The sequence below is a fragment of the Hemiscyllium ocellatum genome, chromosome 29 (assembly GCF_020745735.1).
Source record: "Hemiscyllium ocellatum isolate sHemOce1 chromosome 29, sHemOce1.pat.X.cur, whole genome shotgun sequence".
NCBI lineage: Eukaryota > Metazoa > Chordata > Chondrichthyes > Orectolobiformes > Hemiscylliidae > Hemiscyllium > Hemiscyllium ocellatum.
The window spans coordinates 23,855,727-23,878,513 of NC_083429.1; the positions used below are offsets into that span (position 1 = coordinate 23,855,727).

Here is a 22,787-nt window from a genome sequence, read left to right on the forward strand (position 1 = left end):
GCACATCTTTGGACTGTGGGAGGAAACCGGAGCACCCGGAGGAAACCCACGCAGACACGGGGAGAACGTGCAAACTCCACACAGTCTGTCACCTGAGTCAGGAATTGAACCCAGGTCTCAGGCACTGTGAGGCAGCAGTGCTAACCACTGTGCCACCGTGCCGCCCTACCATGTATTCCTTCCAACCAGCTCCACCATTTAAAACATAGAACAGTACAGGCTCTTTGGCCCATTATGCTGTGCTGAGCATTTTATTTTAATTCAAGATCAACCTAACCCACACCCCTCAATTTACTGCCGTCCATGCACTTGTCCAGCAGTCACTTAAATACCCGTAATGTCTCTGACTCTACTACCACCACAGGCAGCGCATTCCACGCACCCACCGCTCTCTGTGTAAATAACCTACCTCTGACATCTCACCTATACCTTTCTCCAATCACCTTAAAATTATGAACCCTCATGACAGCCATTTCTGCCATGGGGAAAAGGCTCTGGCTATCTACTCTACCTATGCCTGTCATTACCTTGTACAGTTCTATCAAGTCACCTCTCTTCCTCCTCCTCTCCAGTGTGAAAAGCCCAGGCTCACTCAACCTCTCTTCGTAAGACATACCCTCCAATTCAGGCAGCATCCTGGTAAATCTCCTCTGCACCCTTTCTAAAGCATCTACATCCTTCCAATAATGAGGAGACTTGAATTGGACACAATTTTCCAAGTGTGGTCTAACCAGGGCTCTATACAGCTGCAACAAAACCTTGCGACTGCTCAACTTAATCCACCTATTAATGAAAGCCAAAACACCATACATCTTCCTAATAATCTGATTAACTTGGGTGGCAACATTGAGGGACCTATGTACCAGGACCCCAAGACCCCAAGTGATAATGCCATTGTTTCCCCTGATCTGATTGTGGTCTCAGCTCCACTTTTCTGTCTAACACCGATAATTCTTGACACCTTCGCAGCTCAAAAGTTGATCAAACTCAGCCGTCGGTGTAATCCTCCACTGCGTGCAGGAGAGATCAATCCCCTGAAACAGAAATATTTTCTTAAATGAGAGACACCATATCCTGAAACTGTCCCTCCTATAATAAATTTCTAAACCCAGTATCTAAACTGAACCCTTGCTTTTAACACACTTGACCTTTGCCAAAGGGCTGAGAAGTAACTGGAGTTGAGGATTATCAGATCAGCCACAATCTCGTTGAATGGCAGAGCAGACTCAATGGGCGGAATGACTTCCTTCTGCTCCTATGTCTTTCAGCTGGAAATATATTTAAGACTACTTGTAGCACAATGGGTCTACCAAAGGCTGATATATCTCCACGTTTCCAGAAGCTCCCAGGTGAACCTTTACCTGTTATGTGATACATCGACGTACTTCATGTACGTTATCCTGGGAAAAAGGCCACTACTGTGTACACTTTGCAATGTTGCATGACACAGGTGTCTTTTTCTACTTTTTTTTAAAATGACAAACCTAATTTGTTGCATAATTTATGTACTCTTCAAACTTTCCACTTTGTTGGATTCAAATACACTGCATGTGAGTTCGCTCATGAAGGGAAACCTTCTGTCTGCAGCGACTTGCCAAGACACCTCAAAATTGTATGTGTTTCATTAAGGACATTTGTTGATGGCTACACCACACCAACAGAAATGACAATGTGTTCAAATGCCCATCACAGGCAAATAACTGCTTATTTGCATACACTGTACAAGCTCACAAGTTAAGAATGACCATTTAGTTATTCCGCAAAGTTGCATGTTCCCTCCAGTGAGACCGGGTCCAAGAGTGAGTGACATTCTTGAAATGATTAGATTAGATTAGACTTAGTGTGGAAACAGGCCCTTCGGCCCAACAAGTCCACACCGACCCGCCGAAGCGCAACCCACCCATACCCCTACCTATGCCACCCATGCCCTTACCTAACACTACGGGCAATTTAGCATGGCCAATTCACCTGACCCGCACATCTTTGGACTGTGGGAGGAAACCGGAGCACCCGGAGGAAACCCACGCTGACACGGGGAGAACATGTAAACTCCACGCAGTCAGTCGCCTGAGTCAGGAATTGAACCCGGGTCTCAGGCGCTGTGAGGCAGCAGTGCTAACCACTGTGCCACCGTGCCGTCCATGAGGAAGGGTACAAGGAGTCAGTGGCAGAATAAATGTTCTCTCGCAGATCTGAGCTGTGGGGCAGCCTGAAACAGTAGCATTTCACCTCACGTCTTTCCAAACCAACTCTGTAACTCTGCACTGCTCGTCCTAATAAAATTCAGCAACTTTGAATGAAACAAAGACAAATAATTTCATGTGAATGAAAATCTTGCTGTGAATTCCCTCCCAGTTTCAAGCAGCTTTATTTTATTTAAATTACATTTTGTTAATTTGGTCAGCTCTTAATGAGGCAAGTAATTAACTGTACTCAGGGGTGAGAGGAATTTCAATGCAGGGTTAATGGCTGCTTGTGTAATCAATTGGAATTATTTGGTTTGCCAAGGCAACGACACCCAGCTGGGGACAGATTGGTTTTGAGTGGATGAACATCTTTCGATCGCTGCCTTTCAGGCTCTTGCATTTCAGTTGCACCTGCTCGAGTTTCCCAGGTCACAGAAGGAGCTGTGATAGTAAAGGGAGCAGAGCTGGGGAATAGCAGTCCTGGTCTGATCTCTAGCTTCTGCGTGCAGTATCCCTGCCCTGCCTTCCTACCTAGGAAATGGGATCAGCCTCCTCATCTGCCTATGTACCAAAGATTATCTACTTGGAGAAAGACAATGTTACACACAAGGTACGGGCTCCTTTGCAGCATTTTCTGTCCTCTTTTGATGATGACGATGATGAATGTTGAGGTGCAATTTGTATTGAAAAATGTTTATACTGAGGTACAATTCGTCCTTTTGCCAAATTCCTACTTATGAGATACATAATGGGGAGTTATTCATGAGCGATTTACCTTGAGGTATGATTTGTATTGATGCAAGTTCAGTATTGACATGAGCTTTATCTTGAGGTGAAATTCATATTGATGTGAGATTCACTTCGATACAAAGTTCCTACTGAAGTGTGATTTGTATCGAGTCCCAAATCACGTATGCTTGAGGTGGTAGGAGGTGTGTTTTGCATTGGCATGTGAAAGAATATTGTTTGCTTGTTGGGACCATGTAACATTATCAGGCAAATTGCAACTTTGTATGAGCGTGACTATGCACAAATATGTACAAACACCATTAAAGGCCAGAGAGGAAACTAGACTATTGACTTTAAAAGAAAGCAGCACTAAGTGGACATTTGGATGACTATTTGTTATCCGTAGATCCTCCACCATGTGCAAACTCCAGGAGGCTTTGCATATCCTGGCCACAACTGTAGGAAATGTCGCCAGCTGTTTGGCCTCCAATTCAAGGATGGTCTGGGTCACTGTATTGTCTGTGGATGGCTAAACCAGAACCCCAGTTCAATGTTCTAGGGGCGTAAGTTCAAATCCCATCAGGGCAGATGGCGAAATATAAATTATTTATTTTAGAAAGCTGGTCTATAATTGCAACCATTGTCTGTTGTTGTAAGGAAATCTGCCAGCCTTACCTGGTCTGGCCTACCTGTGACTCCAGACTCCAGTATAATTTCCCTTTAGACAATTGAAGATGAGCAATAAATGGTGGCCTAACCAGCGATGTCCAGATCCTATGAATGCGTTAACAAAAATGCAGCAAGCTGATTGCATCTTCCAGGTGATGTTCCACTGAGATTCACCAAACAGAGCCAATGGGTTACTATACAGTATGGTGAGAAGAAGCAGCCAGTGCGAGAATCAGTACAAATATCACAAGCTACTTGTTTGGCATTTCAAGTAGAGGAACATTGAAAACCAGCCTATATGGATGAATGTGTATTGACTATTTACATAATGTTCAAAAGTGTTGATCAGTACGTCACCAGAACCACCTTTACTCAGGTCCCAGTTCCATGCGACTGGACATTATCTAACAACCCTATTTATGGAGTCCAGCTGTTGGTATATCACTATCAACTCCATATACCAAAGAATCCTCACAGAGAGATGCCCTCACAAACTCGTTTCCACTGTGACATCTCTGGCAGGTCCCATGGTCTGGTGCTAAACCCTCCCACAGAGGACTCGAGAAGTTGTGAAAGTGCTGTTTGCACAGGGTATTTGATAACCAGAAGGTGTTTCCTCACCTACTGAGTCTCCCTTTCCTGGTATTAGGGGAAAGAGTGTCATAAAATAGAGGAAAGCATTGTACAGGTGAAGTGGGAAATGTCTGGAGGTTGTGGTCTTCATTGGAATCGTGGCATAGGACAAAGTTAAAATTTTTCTGATGAGAATGCTGTAAATATAAGTGTGAAAATTGGTCAACTCAAATTGTTCCTAGTGATATGCATTCATCATTATCTGGATAGCAAGATCAATCAAGTTAATTCAAGGAGGGGGGGAGAATTTCAGATTTCTGGGGTATTAGGTTAGATTTTGAGGCAAAAGAGAGCTCTAAAAGGTGTGGATGATTTTCACATGAACAGGATTGTGCCAGTTGTCTCCTCCAGGAGACTAACTCACTTCCTTTCTGTGGGGGGATATCTATACCAGATGGGCTATTGTGGTTCAGGAAGGTGACTCACCTCTGCAATTCTTGAGGGCAATTAGGAATGGGTAACAAATATTAGATTTCTCAGTAACTCCCATATCCTGTGAAAGAATAAAAGTTATCCTATGGCGGGTTTTAAAATAAATTGGGAAGGATACCTGAATGAAATAACAGAGAGCAATGTTAGAATAAAGATAAAAATCACACAACACCAGGTTATAGTGCAATAGGTTTCTTTGGAAGCACTAGCTTTCGGGGCACTGCTCCTTCAGGTAGTTGTGGAGTTTAAGATTGTAAGACACAGAATTTATAGTAAAAGTTTATAGTGTGATGTAACTGAATTATATATTGAAAAAAATCTGGATTGTTTAAGTCTCTCATCTTTTTAGAATGACCACGTTGGTTTCAGTTCTTTCATATGTAAATCGCAAAACTTTTTTTTAAAAAGTTACATTCTCAAGTGAACTTTAACAATTGGTGTCATGTTGGTCCAGATAATGTATTGGAGGTGTGAGACTGTGTGCTACAATGGTCAGACTGATTCTAAATTTAGAAAAAGAGTAATCCAGAAGTAGAAAAGATCAGGCAGAGGGGGGAAGGCAAATCGGATGGTGAAGTGTAAAAGAATAGTGAAGGGAAAGGTGAGCACAATTAGGGATCAACAAGGAGATCATCCTGTGGAGATTCATGGCTGAGGTACTGAATGAGTAAGTTGTGTGTGTCTACACAAGAAAGGAGGAAGTTGCCAGCTAAAGGGGAACGAGGTAGAGAAACAGGATAAAAAGAAACAAGAGCTTCTTCTAAGGTTGACGGCTCTCAAAAGCTGAAATGTCACCCAGGATGCATTTTACATTGTTGAGGGAAGCGTGTGAACAGTGCAGGTGTTGGCTGCATTCCTGTGATTATCCTTTAGATATGGGAGTAGTGGCAACTGTGTAAACACTGTTATAAAAGGAAACAGGATATGTTTGGTAATCACAGGCCAATAAGCCAAACATTGGTGATTGGGACACTTGAGGAAACCATGATCCAAGGCAAAATTAATGATAACACTCTACACAGATTTATTAAATCTGGTCTGACTAACTTTATTGTGTTATTTAATGAAATAATACAGAGGATTGATGAGACATTACAGTCAATGTGTACGCGAACTTTCAAAAGATGTCTGAAAACAAACCACAGAACAGACTTGTTAGCAAAATTGAAATTCATGGGATTCAAGGAGCAGTGACTAGATGGATAATAAAATGGTTAAGAATTAGCAAGCAATTGTCTGTCAATTTGGATCGAGGTGCAGAGTATTAATCGCGTATCGACAGTTCTATTTGTAAGATTTTAATAACTTAAATAAGTTACAAAATTGAGAAGTGTTGTAAACAATGAGGAGGTTAGTAGTAGACGTCAGGACAATATAATCTGATAAAACAAAAATACTGAGAGGAAAATGAATGCAGAAAAGTGTGGTAATGTTTTGGAAACAGAACAGAGGCACTATAAGCTAAAAGGTAAAGCTTTGAAGGAGGTGAAGGAATAAAAAGATTTTGGGATTCACATGCAGAAATCATTGAAGCTGGAGGACAGCAATGGGAATACTATGCACCATGAGGCAAGCTACATTAAATCTTTATAAAGCACTCATTAGGGATCAGCTGGAGTGTTATGACCAACTCTGAACACCCACACTTCAGGAAACATGTTAAGGCCTTGGAGAACGTTCAAAGGAGACTTACAAAGGATAAGCTTCTTTGGTTCATTTGCCAACCAATTAACACTATATCCTGTGCTATGAATTATTGTTTGTTGGAAATCTGACATTCTCACTTGTCCCGATTGAGTCCAAGACAAAAAGCTTTGGCAACATGACCCTCTTTTCAACAAGATTCAAAGACACCAGGTTCTGGGAGAGACTAGAGAGGCTGGGATTGTTCTCCTTGGTGAAAGTGCACAGAAAGGAAATTTGAATTGAAGTTTTCAAAATGGGGAAGCTTTTTTTTTGTAGAGTAAATAGGGACAATTTATTACTGTCACTATTGACAAAGGGATCAAAGTGTGGGGATATTGGGGAAATTACATATTAAATTGTTCCATTCAGAATGGCTTGTCCACAAAGGTGGCAGAAGCAGACTCAATAGTCGTTTTTTTTGTAGTTCTCCAGAAGACCCTAGTTTCGAGAATACTACCCACGGTTTGGAAGATAACATACACATAACACCACTCTTCAAGGAAGATGTAAAGAGAATGGGGGGGGGGGCAATAGGCTCGTTAGTCTAGCCTTAGTGGTATGGACAATGATAGAATCCATTAAAAGGGATGTGGCAACAGAATGTTTTCAGAATCATAATGGTTTAGGAGGATCAACAAGATTTTAAGAAAGGGAGATGATTGTTTTTGAGATTGTAATCAGCAGGTTTGATACCGAGAATTACTGTATTTTGATTTATCAAAAGTTAGATGCTACACAAGTTGCTATACGCTTCATGGCATTATGCTAATACATTGTTTTGGATTGAGGACTGGCTTAAAAATGGAAAACAATGAATAAATAGGTCATTTTGGGGGATCGGCAGGTTGTTTCTAGACTGGATCAAGGTGATTTAAAAATGAAATTGGATCGAGTAGACTGGGTTTACGTTCTGTGAAATGAAAGGTTATCTCTATGCCTTATGAAATTCTTAAGGGATTTGATGAGATAAATGCTAGGAGAATGTATCTTTGAACTGGGCATTCTAGAATTTGAAAGACCACATTTAAATATGAGGTCAGACATTTAGAACTGAGGAGAAATCTCTTCACTCAACGACATGTGGATCTTTGCAATTTTCACCTGTACACAGTTTTGGATGTTCTTTCTTTGAGTACATTTATAACAGACATTAATAGATACTTGGTTATTCATGGAATTTAGAGATATGAGAGTATTATCGGAAAGTAGACTTGAGCTAGAATGTAAGCTATGGGCATGAAGGCTGAATGACCTTTACTTGTCCCATTTTCTTGTTGTTGTCATCTTGTACATTACCCTAGCTAACCAGTTAGTGTAAAGCAGAATAACTCAATGTTCATGCCATGATTTTGGGCCTGGCACTTTTCTCCTCTGTTATCCTAAAGCTGTTATGTTTTGCTGCAGTACAGTTTGCCTGGCATCAACAGCATTCCGTTACCTCACTCAATGACTGCTTTACCATTAGGACCAAATAAGACCAACACAATTTCAGCATCCACATGTGTGAACTTTTAAAGGGCTGTGATTTCAAGCAACCTAAAACACTGAAAAGGTTAGGTACAAATATCCAGAAATATGGAACCAGGATAAACAATTAAAGTTGGTATGATTATAATTAGATGGCAGCATAGGCTTGAAGGGCATGAATACTATCCTCTTGTCCCATTTTCTTTCTTGTCCCTATCCATCTTAAACATTCCACACACTCACGAGCAGTTGAACTAACTGTTCCTTTTTCTAATGAATTATAGCACCCAAGCTACCTTTGGGACTGAAGTTATCATGCCCCTCAGAGAACAGTAATTTTTCTGTATGGATTTGTACTGCGACTGAAATGACAGTTTACCAGAGGAGGGATTGAAAGGCATTTTGCACATTGTGCTTAGAATTTATCCTTTTCAGGGTTAGTTCTTCAGGTGTTGGTCAAGAAGCAATGAATGCATTTGCCGCTCCATTCCCTGTCATTTATTTCATGCTGTTAACTGAACTGTATCAATCTGCCTTGCTTGCAGGTAATGTTCAGCAGACACTGCAGACCCAGTGACATTAAAGAGCTGTTATGTACAACTGTTGGTCTCACCAGGTGAGTGAGAAAAATCCAGTATTACCCTTAGTAGTTTGAGGGCCACTGGGCCTGGCATTGCCATGTTCTATCATAACTCTTGAGTCATCTAAATGAAATCTATTTGTGATGAAGAACTTACCTGTTTTATTTTATGCCATCACTTAAAGAAAAGATGATGGTGAAAATTTTATATTCAGGCTGAGGTGATAAACAACAATTTAAACATGTGCTAATTTATTCACTGCAGCTCTAGACTCTGATATAATTCTGAGAGGGAAAGGAAAGATGTAAAATTTGTGTAGCATCTTTCATGTCATCCGTACATCTCCATGATGCTTTACAACCAGTAAGTATGTTTGACGTGTAGTCACTGCAGTATTGTAAGAAGTGTGGAGATTTAACCACCAGCTGTATGTATTGGACCACCCTGCATTCAAAGACCACAATTTTGCCCATATGGAAAATCAGGAGATGGGTGCTAGCAATTTAGTCTTTCTCAGCAGCCAAGGATTCTTTTTAAGAGTTGATTCTTTTATGAGAGAATTTATTACTCTTCCCCCTAAGGGCCTCTGCATGGCTTATTGCGTTACTACAGGAGCCTCTTTGGCCCATTTCCAAATATAAAATATTTGGACAATTCTGGTCATCAAACACCTATCTACTCTAAACCGATTTTCACCATTTCCGAGTCAATCATTTTGTTGTGGACCTGGAGTCGCATATAGGCATGATCAAGTGGGGCATTAGTGATCTGTGTGTGTATTTGCAAAAGAAAAGCATGACAATTTCATGGTCACCAATACAAAGATTAGCTTTCAATTCCAGTTTTCATTCATTATTGCATCCTTATGGTGAGATTTGAATGCCCCATCTCCTCAGCCCTTCTGGATTACTAATTACCACTCTAGCACCATCTCCCCTTATTTCGTCCTGACTAGGAAAATCAGTCCATCAAATTGAACGAATGTGTATGTGACCTATTAATGAAAAACCTGTCTTTCTCTATTCTGTCTTGTTACTTAGGAACACCTTGATCATGCTCATGGACCAAAACAATGCAATTATATCCATAGATCCAACTATGCCAACTAACTCAGTAAGGTATGTTCGTCTGAACTTTTATATGAAGGTATAGACCAAAGCAATGCTAAAGTGACATTTACACAATAAACCTGATGAAAGATAACCAATATTGTGACAAGACAATGTTATAACTTGGATGGTTTCTCCAGTCTGTTGTTTTTGTTTTGAGCTAATGTTAATCAGAAACTTCTCTAAGGTGTACATATACGAGGGGCATAGATACAAGCTCCCTATAAATCCAGCAATATGAAGCATGATCTTCATTAATGAAGAAAGTAAGGACAGCATCACCATTTTGGATTTGTGCATTACATGGTGGGATTTGATGTTAGGATTTGACAGACAGCACAGAAAAAATACCCTTCAGTCCAACCAGTTTACACCAACCAAACTAAACTAGTCCCACCTGCCTGCACTTGGCCCACATCTCTCCAAGCATTTCTTATTCATTTTATTTATCTAAATGCTTTTTTTAAAGGTTGTAACTGTACCAGCGCTTCCACCATTTCCTCTAGAGGTTCACTCCATACGTGAACAACACTCTGTGTAAAGAATTGCCCCATATCATCTTTTTCAAATCCTTCTGCTCTCATCTTAAAAATATGTCCCTTTGTTGTGAAATCCCTGATCTATGCATTTGATGATTTTAATAAACCTCTGTAAGGTCACCCCTTAACCTCCTACGCTCCCAGTGGAAAAATGTCCCAGCCAATCCAGCCTCTCCTCATAAAATCCTAGTAATATCCTGGCAAATCTCATCTGAACCCTTTCCAGCTTAATAATATCTTTTTTTTTACAGCAGTATTAGGACAGGGCAGCAGAAGTACTATTCTGGAGAAAGCTTTCGATGGAGGCAGTGGCATAATGATGTCACTGGGCTATGAACTCAGAGCCCCATGATATTAGCCAGGATGCAGAGATTCACACTCCCACTGGAAGATGATTAAATTTTAATTCCATAGAAAAAAATTGAATAAAAGCTAGCGGAAAGACAACTATGCAACTACTATCAAATTTTATTTTTAAAAACCTATCTGATTTACTGATACCTCTGCATCCTCACCTGGTCTGAACTGATTCCTGGCCATCGGCAACATGGTGATTCTTAACTGCCTCTGTGCAATAAATACTGGCCTATTCATATTCCACACATCGATTATAAACAAGTGTTTCAGTCAGCTTAGTGCCATGAAACAACTATCTCTGAAGCATGTTTTCTTCACACTTTTCTTTGTTTTCAGTTCTCCGTACAGAGTGGTCCCTCTCAGTGACAGACAGCTCACAGGTAATGACTCTTTTCACAACTCAGTTGATGTACCTACAGAAATATCGAATGGATACCTGATGGAAATTGGTGCCAAATGCACCACAAGGTTTTTACAGGTGGGGGTTTGAGTTGCCGTAGTTCCCATTCAAACCTTGTACCCGAGCAAAAGACTTATAGGAGCTTGGCCACAATGCCAATGGCTGCTCCTCAACAAATTAAGAGTGGGAGCAGAGTGAATGACTTCAAGATAAGACCTCAACCCCATCTCAGTAGGAAGGCCCACTAAGCTGACAGCTCTTTAGTCCCAGCAGTAGCAGCTGTGAATGGTGTGTCAGCAGACAGCAGGGACCCTTTGTGTGGGAGTCTAAGGTCGAGGGACAAGAATCTTGGCAAGGAGGCCTGATAGGGGTGTGCTGCAGCTGAGGCCATCATTAAAGGGGTGGGTTGGAATGACCTTTTGACAGACTGCCTCTGAATGGATCAAAGGGGCTTGTAAAGGAGGTTCCACCTCCAACCTCCACTCAATTCTCTCCTATACCCACCATCTACTATCTTCCCCCTACCCTTTCCCACCCAGCTAACACCAACCCACACAGCTAAAGCAGCTGTTTGGAGTGGTCCTAACCTCCATCAATACACATGAAACATTGGCAGGGGGTGGGATAAGGCCATTAAGTGCCCTCTTATGGGCTTCAACAGCCTACATGTGAGTAGAACTAAAGTTGTTTTATTGTCAAATGTACTTGAATACAGAAGTACAGTGAAAACGGTACAATGTCACCACACACAGCACTGTCTGAGGTACTAAAATAGATTAGGTACAAAAATACAGAAATATAGGAAAAAGCTAAAAGTTCGACATTATTTCATTAATTTATACAATGAAGAACTATAAAGTTACAAGATAGACATTACAGTCCTCCTTTAGGCTGCAGTCTCCCCACACTGGGGGTTTTTCCACATGTGGTCCCGCTCTCCCCCTGCGCTGGGCCAACCCCAACCAGGCTCGCCAGCTGCTGACCACCATCTGTGACAGGCTGACCAGACTGGCCCCCAGCCCACTGACCACTCTGCTCCACTCCAGGTCCACCAAACACCACCCACCACACACCCACTTAACGTGTGACAGTTAGCAGGTAGGACACGGAAAATCCACTGCTTGCATTCTATGTGCCCCATCCACATGCTGAACCCTGCTACTGGATGAACAGCTTGTATTTATCATTGGATTAGTGCAGGGATGAATGTATTTCTCCTGTGGTGAAACATTGAGTTGAAATTTGTTTCATTTTCATCAATGTAATCTTGCTGAAATCTCTAAAATGTTTAGAGCTGGAAGGTAGAGACTGATCACAGCCTCAGGATAATATTTCACATTGACATAGGGAGGCATTTCTTCATTGAGAGGGTTATGAATCTTCAGAATTCTCCTGCTCGCAGCTTTATGAATGCCCAGTCATTGAGTATATTCAAGTCTTTGGATACTGCCACTTCCACAAATATTCACTCCCTCCACGACCAATGCTCAAAGCAGCAGTGTGCATCATCTACCATAGAGTCATAGAGATGTACAGCTTGGAAACAGACCCTTCAATCCAACCCGTCCATGCCGACCAAATATCCCAACCCAATCTAGTCCCACCTGACAGCACCTGGCCCATATCTCTCCAAACTCTTCCTATTCATATACCCATCCAAATGCCTCTTAAATGTTGCAATTGTACCAGCCTCCACCACTTCCTCTGGCAGCTCATTCCATACATGTATCACTGTCTGCATGAAAAATATTGTCCCTTAGATCTCTTTTATATCTTTCCCCTCTCACCCTAAAACTATGCCCTCTAGTTCCCAGGGAAAAGACTTTGTCTATTTATCCTATCCATTCCCCTCATAATTTTGTAAACCTCTATAAGATCATCCCTCAGCCTCCGACGCTCCAGGGAAAACAGCCCCAGCCTGTTCAGCCTCTCCCTGTAGCTCAAATCCTCCAACTCTGGCAACATCCTTGTAAATCTTTTCTGAACCTTTTCAAGTTTCACAACATCTTTCCGATAGGAAGGAGACCAGAATTGCACGCAATATTCCAACAGTGGCCGAACCAATGTCCTGTACAGCCATAACATGACCTTCCAACTCCTGGACTCAATGCTCTGACCAATAAAGGAAAGCATACCAAACACCTTCTTCACTATCTTATCTACCTGTGACTCCACTTTCAAAGAGCTATGAACCTGCACACCCTTTGTTCAGCAACACTTCCTAGGACGTTACCATTAAGTGTATAAGTCCTGGTAAGATTTGCTTTCCCAAAATGCAGCACCTCACATTTATCTGAATTAAACTCCATCTGCCACTTCTCAGCCCATTGGCCCATCTGATCAAGATCCTGTTGTAATCTACAAGATGCACAACAGAAATTCTGCAATGTTCCTTTGACAGCACCTTCCACAGCTATGCCTATTCCCATCTTGAAGGACAAGGGCATCATGTACAAGGGAACACCATCAGCAGCATGTTTCCTTCTATGCCACTCACCATTCCTTCAGTGTCACTAATCAAAATCCCGGAGTTACCTCCCCAACAGTATTTGGAGTCAAAAGGGCAGTTTACTACCACCCACTCAAGAGCAATTAGGGATGGCCCATAAATGCTGGTATAGCCTGCCATGCCACATGCCCTGAATGAATAATGGATTTTTGAATGCCAAGGGATTGTGGATACACTGGAAAACATGAAAAGGTCTGTTGCATTCTAATGTCTGTCACCAATCACCTTCTCTGCATATTTAGAAGAAGAAGACTTGATACAGAATGTTCTGACGCAAGTTGCTGACCAGTTTTCAAAGTAAGCAGTCTATATTTTTTCCTTGAATTTTCAACGTTTGCTTTCTCTTATGCTGAAGTTATTGCCTAATCTGGGTTTTGGATCCATTGGAACAGGTAGCACCATCATTGCCTGGGCCAGGACAGTGAATGTTAGACACCTAATCCAACACGTGGGACATCACCGTATCCATGACTTTTCACACTCCTATACTTTAGTTGGGGTCAGGGATAGCAGCGGTTTCTTCTTGTGGGTCAACTACTCATTGTATTTTGCCCCTCCCTCTACCCTCCTGGACCATTTAACATTCTGCAGCTAAGACAGAGGTAGCCAAGACACTACAGTCTCCAATTCCCTTCATAAGAGTAGGAAGACTTCTTTCAGTGTCCAAGTTTAGTTAACCCAATATAGCAGAGGAACCTGAATCCCAGAGCTCCATTTGTATGATGGTGTTTGATCAACTGAGCAGAACAAGTTAAAATACAGATGATGCACAGAGTTTAAAGTAACTATTGATAGTTTGCTTCTCTTGCAGAATTTTCAAAGTCAATGACCTGAAAACTGAAATCTCAAGCAGGTTGGCAGCATTGGAAAAGAGGGTTGAATGTAAGTTGGCATTTTGAACCTTTCATTTACATTGCTGATAGTGTTGGTGCTGTTAGTGGTAGAGGTCATGACAATAAATTGGATAGGTTCACTCCTACATCCCATTGTTCGTTCGTTTTGGACGAATCTCTGATTCTTGGAGGGACTATGTGGCCTCACTGCTTAGAAGGAAGGTTCAGCACGTGGAAGGGGACACATAGGATGCAAGGGGTGGACTTTGTGACGAATCTAGGCCAATGAATCTTGGACATTAGCAGCTGCAATACTCATGGTCAATACAAATGGAGGTGCAGATTATCCATTTTCTGAACAATAAAATGATTTTGGGTCAAAGAGCCTGTTTCAGAATTGAGATCAAACTTCAGGCATGAACAGTGGCACAAATTAGATCAGAAGCCACTCAACAGTAAATGAGGATTTTTAACCAGGATTCATTTGAAGTAGCCATTTTTAATTAACTGTTTGAATATCTGGAGCCTTGATCTTATACTTCCAGTTATTATAGTAGAAATTTTGCAATCCCAAAGAATTTGAGATTATCAAGCCTCACAGCCAACCACCACAAGTTTAAAATTGTTTGCAGCACCAATGTTATTTGTTGTATGCAGTAGGTATGAGCAGTTATCAGTGGTGACTCATAAGAGCAGCAGAATTATCAACATCAATCACATCAGCAGTCTCTTAAGATTTTAGGATTAATGAATCATGTTTTGATAGCCCTGAAGATTCAGTTGTATATTACATTTTCCTGAACAATGCAGCCTAGGAACATCCCAGCTTCAATCTTTAAGCAAGGATAATAACCTGCAGCTATGGTCTCTGCTTCTAGGCACCGGGACCAACTCAGGCAGGGCTTCAACACTATGAACACTCCTGGAATCTGCATTTACCTGAGCTTTAAGATGGAACAGGATTGTGGTCATTAGTCAAATGGTCAATATTCTCCCCCTGAAATCTCATGAGTGTTTTCTTGGATAGGGCATGTGAAGGTGGCCAATATCGGTGCTAAGTAAAAGCAGAAGAGAAAAGAATGAACATGCAAAGAAATAACATTAACCGTTACCATTCCTGAAAGATTGCACAAGTTTAAAACGTTGCTGTAACCTATTAATTATTACGTAGAGCAAACTCTCATTTCTTTGAATCTTGAATCTTTGGAGATCTATTTGAGTGAGGAGTTAAGAGAAATACATTCAGATTAGAACAAAGTAATTCAGTGTATCACCTGCAAAGTTGCTTTTGAATTTCTTGGACATCTTTTTTCCCGTAAATGTTTTGGGGCCTTAAGGTCGGGCCTTAAGGTCAGGCCCTTGGTGGGACAATGCCTTTATTATCCAAAATTGTCCTCCTTTTCAAACCATATGTGCACAAATGAGAAAGAAAGGAAAAAGATTGGGACGTGAGGCTGAAATTTAAGATTTTTGTGACTTACTACTGGGTTACCTCAACAACTCTCGCACATAGAAATCACACATAAGACCATTTTCTTTTTCTCTGATCCATTGATGCGTCTGAGATTTTGAGCCAATCAATCGTCACCAGAAAATATTGACACATTCAGATCAATCAATATAACAGTCCTTTTAGGCATTAGAGAGGGGATGGGAGAATTTTAACACCGAAACTCAACCCAGTGCTTTCAATAGATTCCAAGAATTGCCATTCCAAGATTTAAAAGAAACATAACATTCAGAGCTTGCCTTTAGCTATGATGATAATGAATTCAAAATCCTCTCTTCTACACCTTTTTTAAATTTTGTCTGATTTCAAATTTGTTTCCAGTGGAAGGCTTAAAGATGGTGGAAATAGAGAAATGTAAGAATGACCTGAAGATACTCAAGGATGAATTATCCTTAGGCAGCAGGTGAGAGACCTAAGTAGTCAATAATTATTGTTGTTCGTCTAATGAGAGGAAAAATTATGATGAAATAAGTGGTGTCAGTGCCACAGCAAATGTCAGGAATGGAACAGGAATTAAAGGATTTTAGCGGAACTCTTTGGCACCATTTTGAGGGGGAATCTCTCTCAGCCACTAGTGAGAACAGTCAGTGACTGAGTTGAACAGTTCATCTGAAAAATGGTACTCTCTTCCAAAAGTGCACCATTGCAGTGCAATCCTAGATTACCTGCTCAAGTCTTCAGTGAGATTTAACTATCTGTCTGACTTGGGTGCGCATATAAATAGGAGAAAGTGAGGACTGCAGATGCTGGAGATCAGAGCCAAAAGTGTGGTGCACAGCTGGTTAGGCAGCATCCGAGGAGCAGGAGAATTGGTGTTTCGGGCATAAGCCCTTCATTAGGAATATAAATATTCAGACACAGCTGATTCCTGGATCAGAGACCACCTGAATGCTCCTAATTTTAATAATTTCCCTTTCTGCCAGATCAAACACATCTTGCAAGCACGCAATCATGGAGGAACCTATAAAACTGACTCTGCAACGTGATGTCCCAAAATATCCCAAGGTAACTGTTCAACTAAAGTAAATCTAGTCAGAGTTGTGGGATAAGAATTGAACTGAACTGAATTAAATCATTTACTGTCACATGTATTCAATATAAAATACAGTAAAAAGTGTGTACAGCTGCCATGCGTAGGCATCGTTCACACTAACTTAAAAAGTACAAAAAGGTATAACTTAGAGTCCTTCTGCTCTGGGGTACACCAGCTCAACACCATCTCCCTGCCAGAACTCTGGAGAGTGAACACAGTTTAAAAATAATCAGCATTACTCATGACTGTAATTACTAGCCTTGGCTGGTTGGAAGCAGAAGAGAGTAATGGAAAATATAGAAGAATATAGTCTTCTCTCATTTTGCATCTCAGGAGAGGAAAGGTGACTGGTTGAAGTCCAGGCAGGGAAACGGAGTTGAATTATTTTCTGTGAATGTTAACAGAGTGTGCACGAATCTGTGTAGAGATGCAAAACCTGCCTCATGCCTGACCTATATGAAACCCAACAGCAGGTTTAGGTTATTCAGAAATCCCAATATCTAAGCCTAAAGAATATAGACACAGTCTAGCACTAGTTGAAGATTACGTATTTGCCAATGCTGCTGGAGGTTAACCAGGCAAATTATATAAACGTCCTTCAATCACTGAGGAATTGCCATACACAATTACCTGGAGTTGAGTGGAAAGTCTTCCAAAGTGCAGAGTTGTCTAGTGATCCTCTCTACTCAATGATCAGCATGGATTGAGGTAGACCTCCCCAGTGCAGGTATTGCATGGCCAAGTACACAACAACTAATGTGGTTGAATGGTTAGGTGGGCCACAGAAACCCAAATAATAAACCAAGACTTAACTAAGAACTCCTCTGTCCAAGATGCCTTTTTTTTTTAAACTGTTCGGAGGCTCCTGTGATAAGCTTGCAGGAATAAGGAATTCTACTGCATTGTTGAGGAAGCAGAGCCATGCCAATAGCCAACATCTGTACTGTTGAGTTGACAGTGCAGTAACCTGTTATCATTGATCATTGAGGTTAGATAATGTTCCTAGCAGCAGTTTTATTAAGAGTGCTAATAAAAGATTGAGGGTGCAAACTTTCCACTGGTTGCAGTCATAGCTGGCATATTGGATGATGGTTGTGGTTGTTGGAAGTCAGTCATCTCCGCTCCAGGACATCTCTGCAGGAGTTCCTCAGGGTAGTGTCCTAGGTCCAAACATCTGCTTCATCAGTCACCTCCCCTCCATCATAAGGTCTAAAGTGGGAATGTTCGCTGAGCATTACACAATGTTCAGCACATTCACAACTCTTCAGATACTGAAGTAGTCCATGTTCAAATACAGCAAGCCTTGGACAATATCCAGGCTTGGCGAAAGTGAGGATTGCAGCTGCTGGAGATTAGAGTCCAGATTAGAGTGGTGCTGGAGAAGCACAGTAGGTCAAGGAGCACAAAATTGACATTTCAGGAAAGTCTAAGGGCTCCTGTCTCAATATCCAGGCTTGGGCTGACACACAGTAAATAACATTGCCTATCATTCTTTGTGTGGTGCCAATGACCATCTCCAATAAGATACAATCTAACCATCACCCCTTGACTTTCAATGGTGTTACCATCACTGAATCCCTCAATATCAATATCCTGGCTATTACCATTGACCAGAAACTCAATAACTCGTCACATAAATACACTGGCTGCAAGAGCAGGCCAGAGGCTACAAATCCTGCAGTGAGTAACTCCTCTTCTGACTCCCCAAAGCCGCTCCACCATCTACAAGGCACAAGTAGTGAGTTTGATGGAATACTTCCTGCCTGCCTGTCTGGATGGCTGAAGCTCCAACAACACTCAAGCAGCTTCACATTATCAAGGACAAAGCAGCCTGCCTGATTGGCACCATAAGCTCCACTCCCTCCACCACTAATGCTCAATAGCAGCAGTGTGTACAAATCTACAAGATGCATTGTAGAAATTCACCAAAGATTCTTAGACAGCACCTTCCAAATTCATGACCATTTCCATCTAGGACAAGGACAGTAGGTATATGGGAAAACCACCACCTGCAAGTTCCCCTCCAAGCCACTTGCCATTCTGACTTGGAAATATATCGCCTTTCCTTCTGTGTCACTGGATCAAAAGCCTCATACTTCCTCCCTAACAGCATTGTGGGTCAAGCTACAGCACGTGGACTGGTTCAAGGAGGCATTCTGAAGGGCAATTAGGGATGGGTAATAAATGCTGGCCCAGCTAGTGTTGCCTCTGCCTTGACTGAATTAAAGTAAAGTTAGGGCCTTTTTTTCTTAAGAAAGAAAACACAAGCTGCTGTGTAGCTCGCGACAAGTCTCTCGCTTCACTTGGTCAGCAGATTGACCAGGTCCAGAGTTTATCTACACATCTTATTAACAGACACCGATCTGACATCAAATGTTAGCTCAAACCTACAGACCAAGCATCTTGTGAGATATTCTTTTGCAATTGCAATGATTGCATCAAACTCAGGTCTAAGCTATAGCTCAGTCAACTTTTCATTTGTTGAAAGCAGAGGCCAATCCAATGAGTGGGACTCTGATTGTAGAATGGCTTCTGTAAATTTCCCATGAACATTGGCTGAAAGGGAACAGGGCAAAAGTGAGGACTGCGGATGCTGGAAACCAGAGTTTAGATTAGAGTGGTGCTGAAAAAGCAGCATCCGAGGAGCAGGAAAATCAACGTTTCGGCCAAAGGCCTTCATCAGGAAAGGGATCAGACAGCCCTTTGAGGCAGATAGTCATAAGGATTCCAAGAACAGATACAACGACTCACTGATTCCCAATGGGAAAGCATCAGGTCTGTGTTTACCATTGTCCTTGATAAGAAAGGTGAAAAAAGATGTTTGCTACACCTGTAAGTGTACTATACTTGTCTTTGTACTTTGCACAGCAATAATAATAGACACCTGGACAATCCAGGTTGTGATTTCTTACACTCTACCACTTGTGCTCACCATGCAGTCACTTTGAACCTGTTCCTGCCATTTATGTATTTAAGGAAAGCATATTGATGACCCATTTATAACAACCTAGCATATAAAGGTCCTAGTGCATTCAAAACACAGGGGTATATTGGTTACTTAATAGTAAGACTTGCATTTGTTTAATGCTTTTCACAACTTTTGAGCATCTCAAAGTGCTTTTATTGTCAATGAAGTAGTTTTTCAAGCTAGTCATTGCTGTAATGTAGGAAGCACGGTAATTAACTTGTGCGCAGTAATACCCCACAAAACAATTTGTAATATGAACTACACATTCTGTTTATTGGAATGGTGATTAAGGATAAATATTGTCTGGGTCACTCGGGAGATCAGTTTTGCTCCTTTACAAAATAATGTCATGGGATCTTTTACCTCTGTCTGAGAAGGCAGCTGAGGGTGGATCTTGGTTTAACTTCTCATCCAAAATCTGCCGAGCAACTACTGACAAGAAAAAGTGTTAAATACAGGAGACCCAGCCCGCGGAGAAAAACATATTGCAATTAACAGGTCGCAACCAGACAGGAGCCATAAACTGAAATAACTCATCTACAACCTGTGACAATCCTAATGTGAATCTAATCTGATCCCTGTATACAGATTAAATAAAAACATAAGATGGGAGAAGATGTAGGGATCCCTCGAACCTGCCCTACTATTTAATAGGATTATAGGTGATCTAATTGTGACCTTAACTCTAATTTCCTTTGATCCTCCTGTCAATTTAAAGATCTGACTAACTGAATCTAAATTATATTTGATGACCCAGCCTCCACTCTTCACTGGAAAAGAGAATTGCAAACACCAGTGCCCCCCTCAAGAGAAAAAAAAACATTTTTCCTCATCTCCATTGAAAATGGGAAGCTCTCCTATTTTGGAACTGTCACCAGTGATAGACTCATACATGACGGGCAAGCCCTCATTGAATGTTTTGGTTTTCAGTAAAATCACTTTAAATTCCACTTCTCCAATGAGGATAGGCCCAAACTGCTTACTTTTTACTCCTAGGACAAAGATCTCACCCCATGACTAAGAAAGTGAACCTTCTCTGAACAGCTTTCAATGCAGGTATGCACCTCCCTAAGTATGATAACTTTACCGAAGAAGTCATCTTGCCAATGCCTTCTACAGTTGTAGCAAGACTTCTCCACACACCATCTGATCTCACTCACAAGGAAAAACAATCATTCTATTGGTCTTCCTAATTGCTTGGTGTGTCTGTATGCAGAATGAGTTTTGTGTACAATGACGACCACACCCTTCTGTTCTACCACATTCTGTACCTTCTATCCACTTAAGTAATTTTCTGCTTTTCTATTCTTCCTGTCAAAGTGGACAGTCTAACATTTTATTTGACATAATACACAATCTCAGTTTTCTCTTTACTCCACCTATCAACATTCCTTTGCAGACACTGTCTACCCTCCTTACGATTTCCTTTTCTAACTATCTTCACATCATTTGAAAAGTTTGGCTGCTATACGGATTGTTCCTTCATCCAAGTTATGAATGTAGGTCATGAAGAGTTGAGGCCCCAGCACTGATTCCTGTGATACTCAGCTAGTTACATTTCGCCATCAAGAAAATGACCCATTTATCTGTTTCATGTTAGACAAACCTCTGCCCATGCTAATATATAATAAAAGTCATCATAGACTTTTAATCTTAGTACTTTTTAATGTGGCATCTTGTTGAATGCCTTTTGGAAATGCAAATAACATGCATCTATTGGTATCTCTTTATTTACCTTGCTTGTTTTCTTCAAAAAGGTCGATTAAATTGTTAAATTTAATTTGTCTTTTGCAAAACCGTGTGGATCTGCCTGCTTGTGCTATGATACTCCAAATATCCTAGTTAAGAACTTTAATACTGGGTTCTAGCATTTCTCAATGGCAGACATTAGTCTAACTGGTCTATCGTTCCCTGCTTTCTGTCCCCCTCTTGAACAGAGGTGTTAAATTTGACTTTTTCCAATTTGCCGTAATCTAAATATTTTGGACTCTAGTGCAGACCATCATTTCCAGTGGACTCGTCAGTCTTAAGTCCCTTTTTTTTCATTTACTTTTTCTCTTGTGATAGTGATGGTTTATGTTCCTCCTTTCATAATCATAGGGTCATTGAGTCAGACAGCACAGAAACAGACCCTTCGGTCCAACTTATGCCAACCATAATTCCAAACTAAACTAGTCCCAACTGCCTGCTCCTTGCTCCTAATCCCCTCAAACATTTCTTATTCATGTACTTATCCAAATGTCTTTCAAATGTTGTACCTGTACCCTCCTCCACTATTTCCTCTGGATGTTCATTCCACACATGAACCACTCTCCTTGTAAAACAAAAGTTGTCCCTGATGTCCCTTTAAAAACTTCCTCCTCCTCAACTTAAAAATATGCCGCCTAGTCTTGAAATCTTCCACCCTGGGGAAAATACACCTGCTATTCACCTTCTCTACATGCCTCATGACCTTAAACCTCTAAGGTCACCTCCCAACCTCCCACGCTCTAGTGACAAAGTCCCAGCCTGTCCAGCCTTTCTTTATTTCTCAAATCCTCCATTCCCAGCAACATCCTGGTAAATCTTTTCTGCACCCTCTCCAGTTTAATAATATCCTTCCTATAACTTGGCAACCAGAATTGGATGCAGTACTCCAGAAGAGGCCTCACCAACATCCTGTACAACCTCAACATGATATCAAATTCCTATATCCAAACGACTCCGCAATGAAGGCAAGCATGTTAAATGCCTTTGAACCACCCTTTCTACATGTACGTAATTTTAAAGTTTGCATCACCTGAACAGTCTGACGGGTCTCTTTCTGTGCTTGTATGACATTATGACTGTGACTATGGAAGGAGGAACATAAACCATCATGATCACAAGAGAAAAAGTAATGGGACAATTAATGGGACTTGAGGCTGATGAGTCCCTCTGATCCACAAGATTACAACACTTCACTTTTGCCTTTTGGTTTTGTGTTCACTGCTGTGAAGACAGAAAATATTTGCTCAAAGAATCTGTCATTTCCTCATTTCGCATGAGTAAGTTCCCAGTCTCAACTTTAACAAAAAATGTTCACTTTAGCTACTCTCTTCCTTTCTATATAGTGTTTTCATTTATTGTTAGGTTTAACTCATTTGGCCCCCTTCATTATTGTCGTT

General features: G+C 41.2%; 1 protein-coding gene across 1 annotated transcript in view; it reads left to right on the forward strand.

Moving 5' to 3' along the window:
- Window positions 1-2,724: 2,724 nt before the first annotated feature.
- The window catches only part of pde9ab (phosphodiesterase 9ab), a 74,228-nt gene continuing 54,165 nt past the window's right edge, over window positions 2,725-22,787 (forward strand). The window contains exons 1-8 of the mRNA XM_060846795.1: window positions 2,725-2,796; window positions 8,348-8,418; window positions 9,424-9,501; window positions 10,725-10,768; window positions 13,540-13,594; window positions 14,109-14,179; window positions 15,962-16,043; window positions 16,564-16,645. Coding sequence (XP_060702778.1) covers window positions 2,725-2,796; window positions 8,348-8,418; window positions 9,424-9,501; window positions 10,725-10,768; window positions 13,540-13,594; window positions 14,109-14,179; window positions 15,962-16,043; window positions 16,564-16,645 — 555 coding nt within the window. The remainder of the gene's footprint in view (window positions 2,797-8,347; window positions 8,419-9,423; window positions 9,502-10,724; window positions 10,769-13,539; window positions 13,595-14,108; window positions 14,180-15,961; window positions 16,044-16,563; window positions 16,646-22,787) is intronic.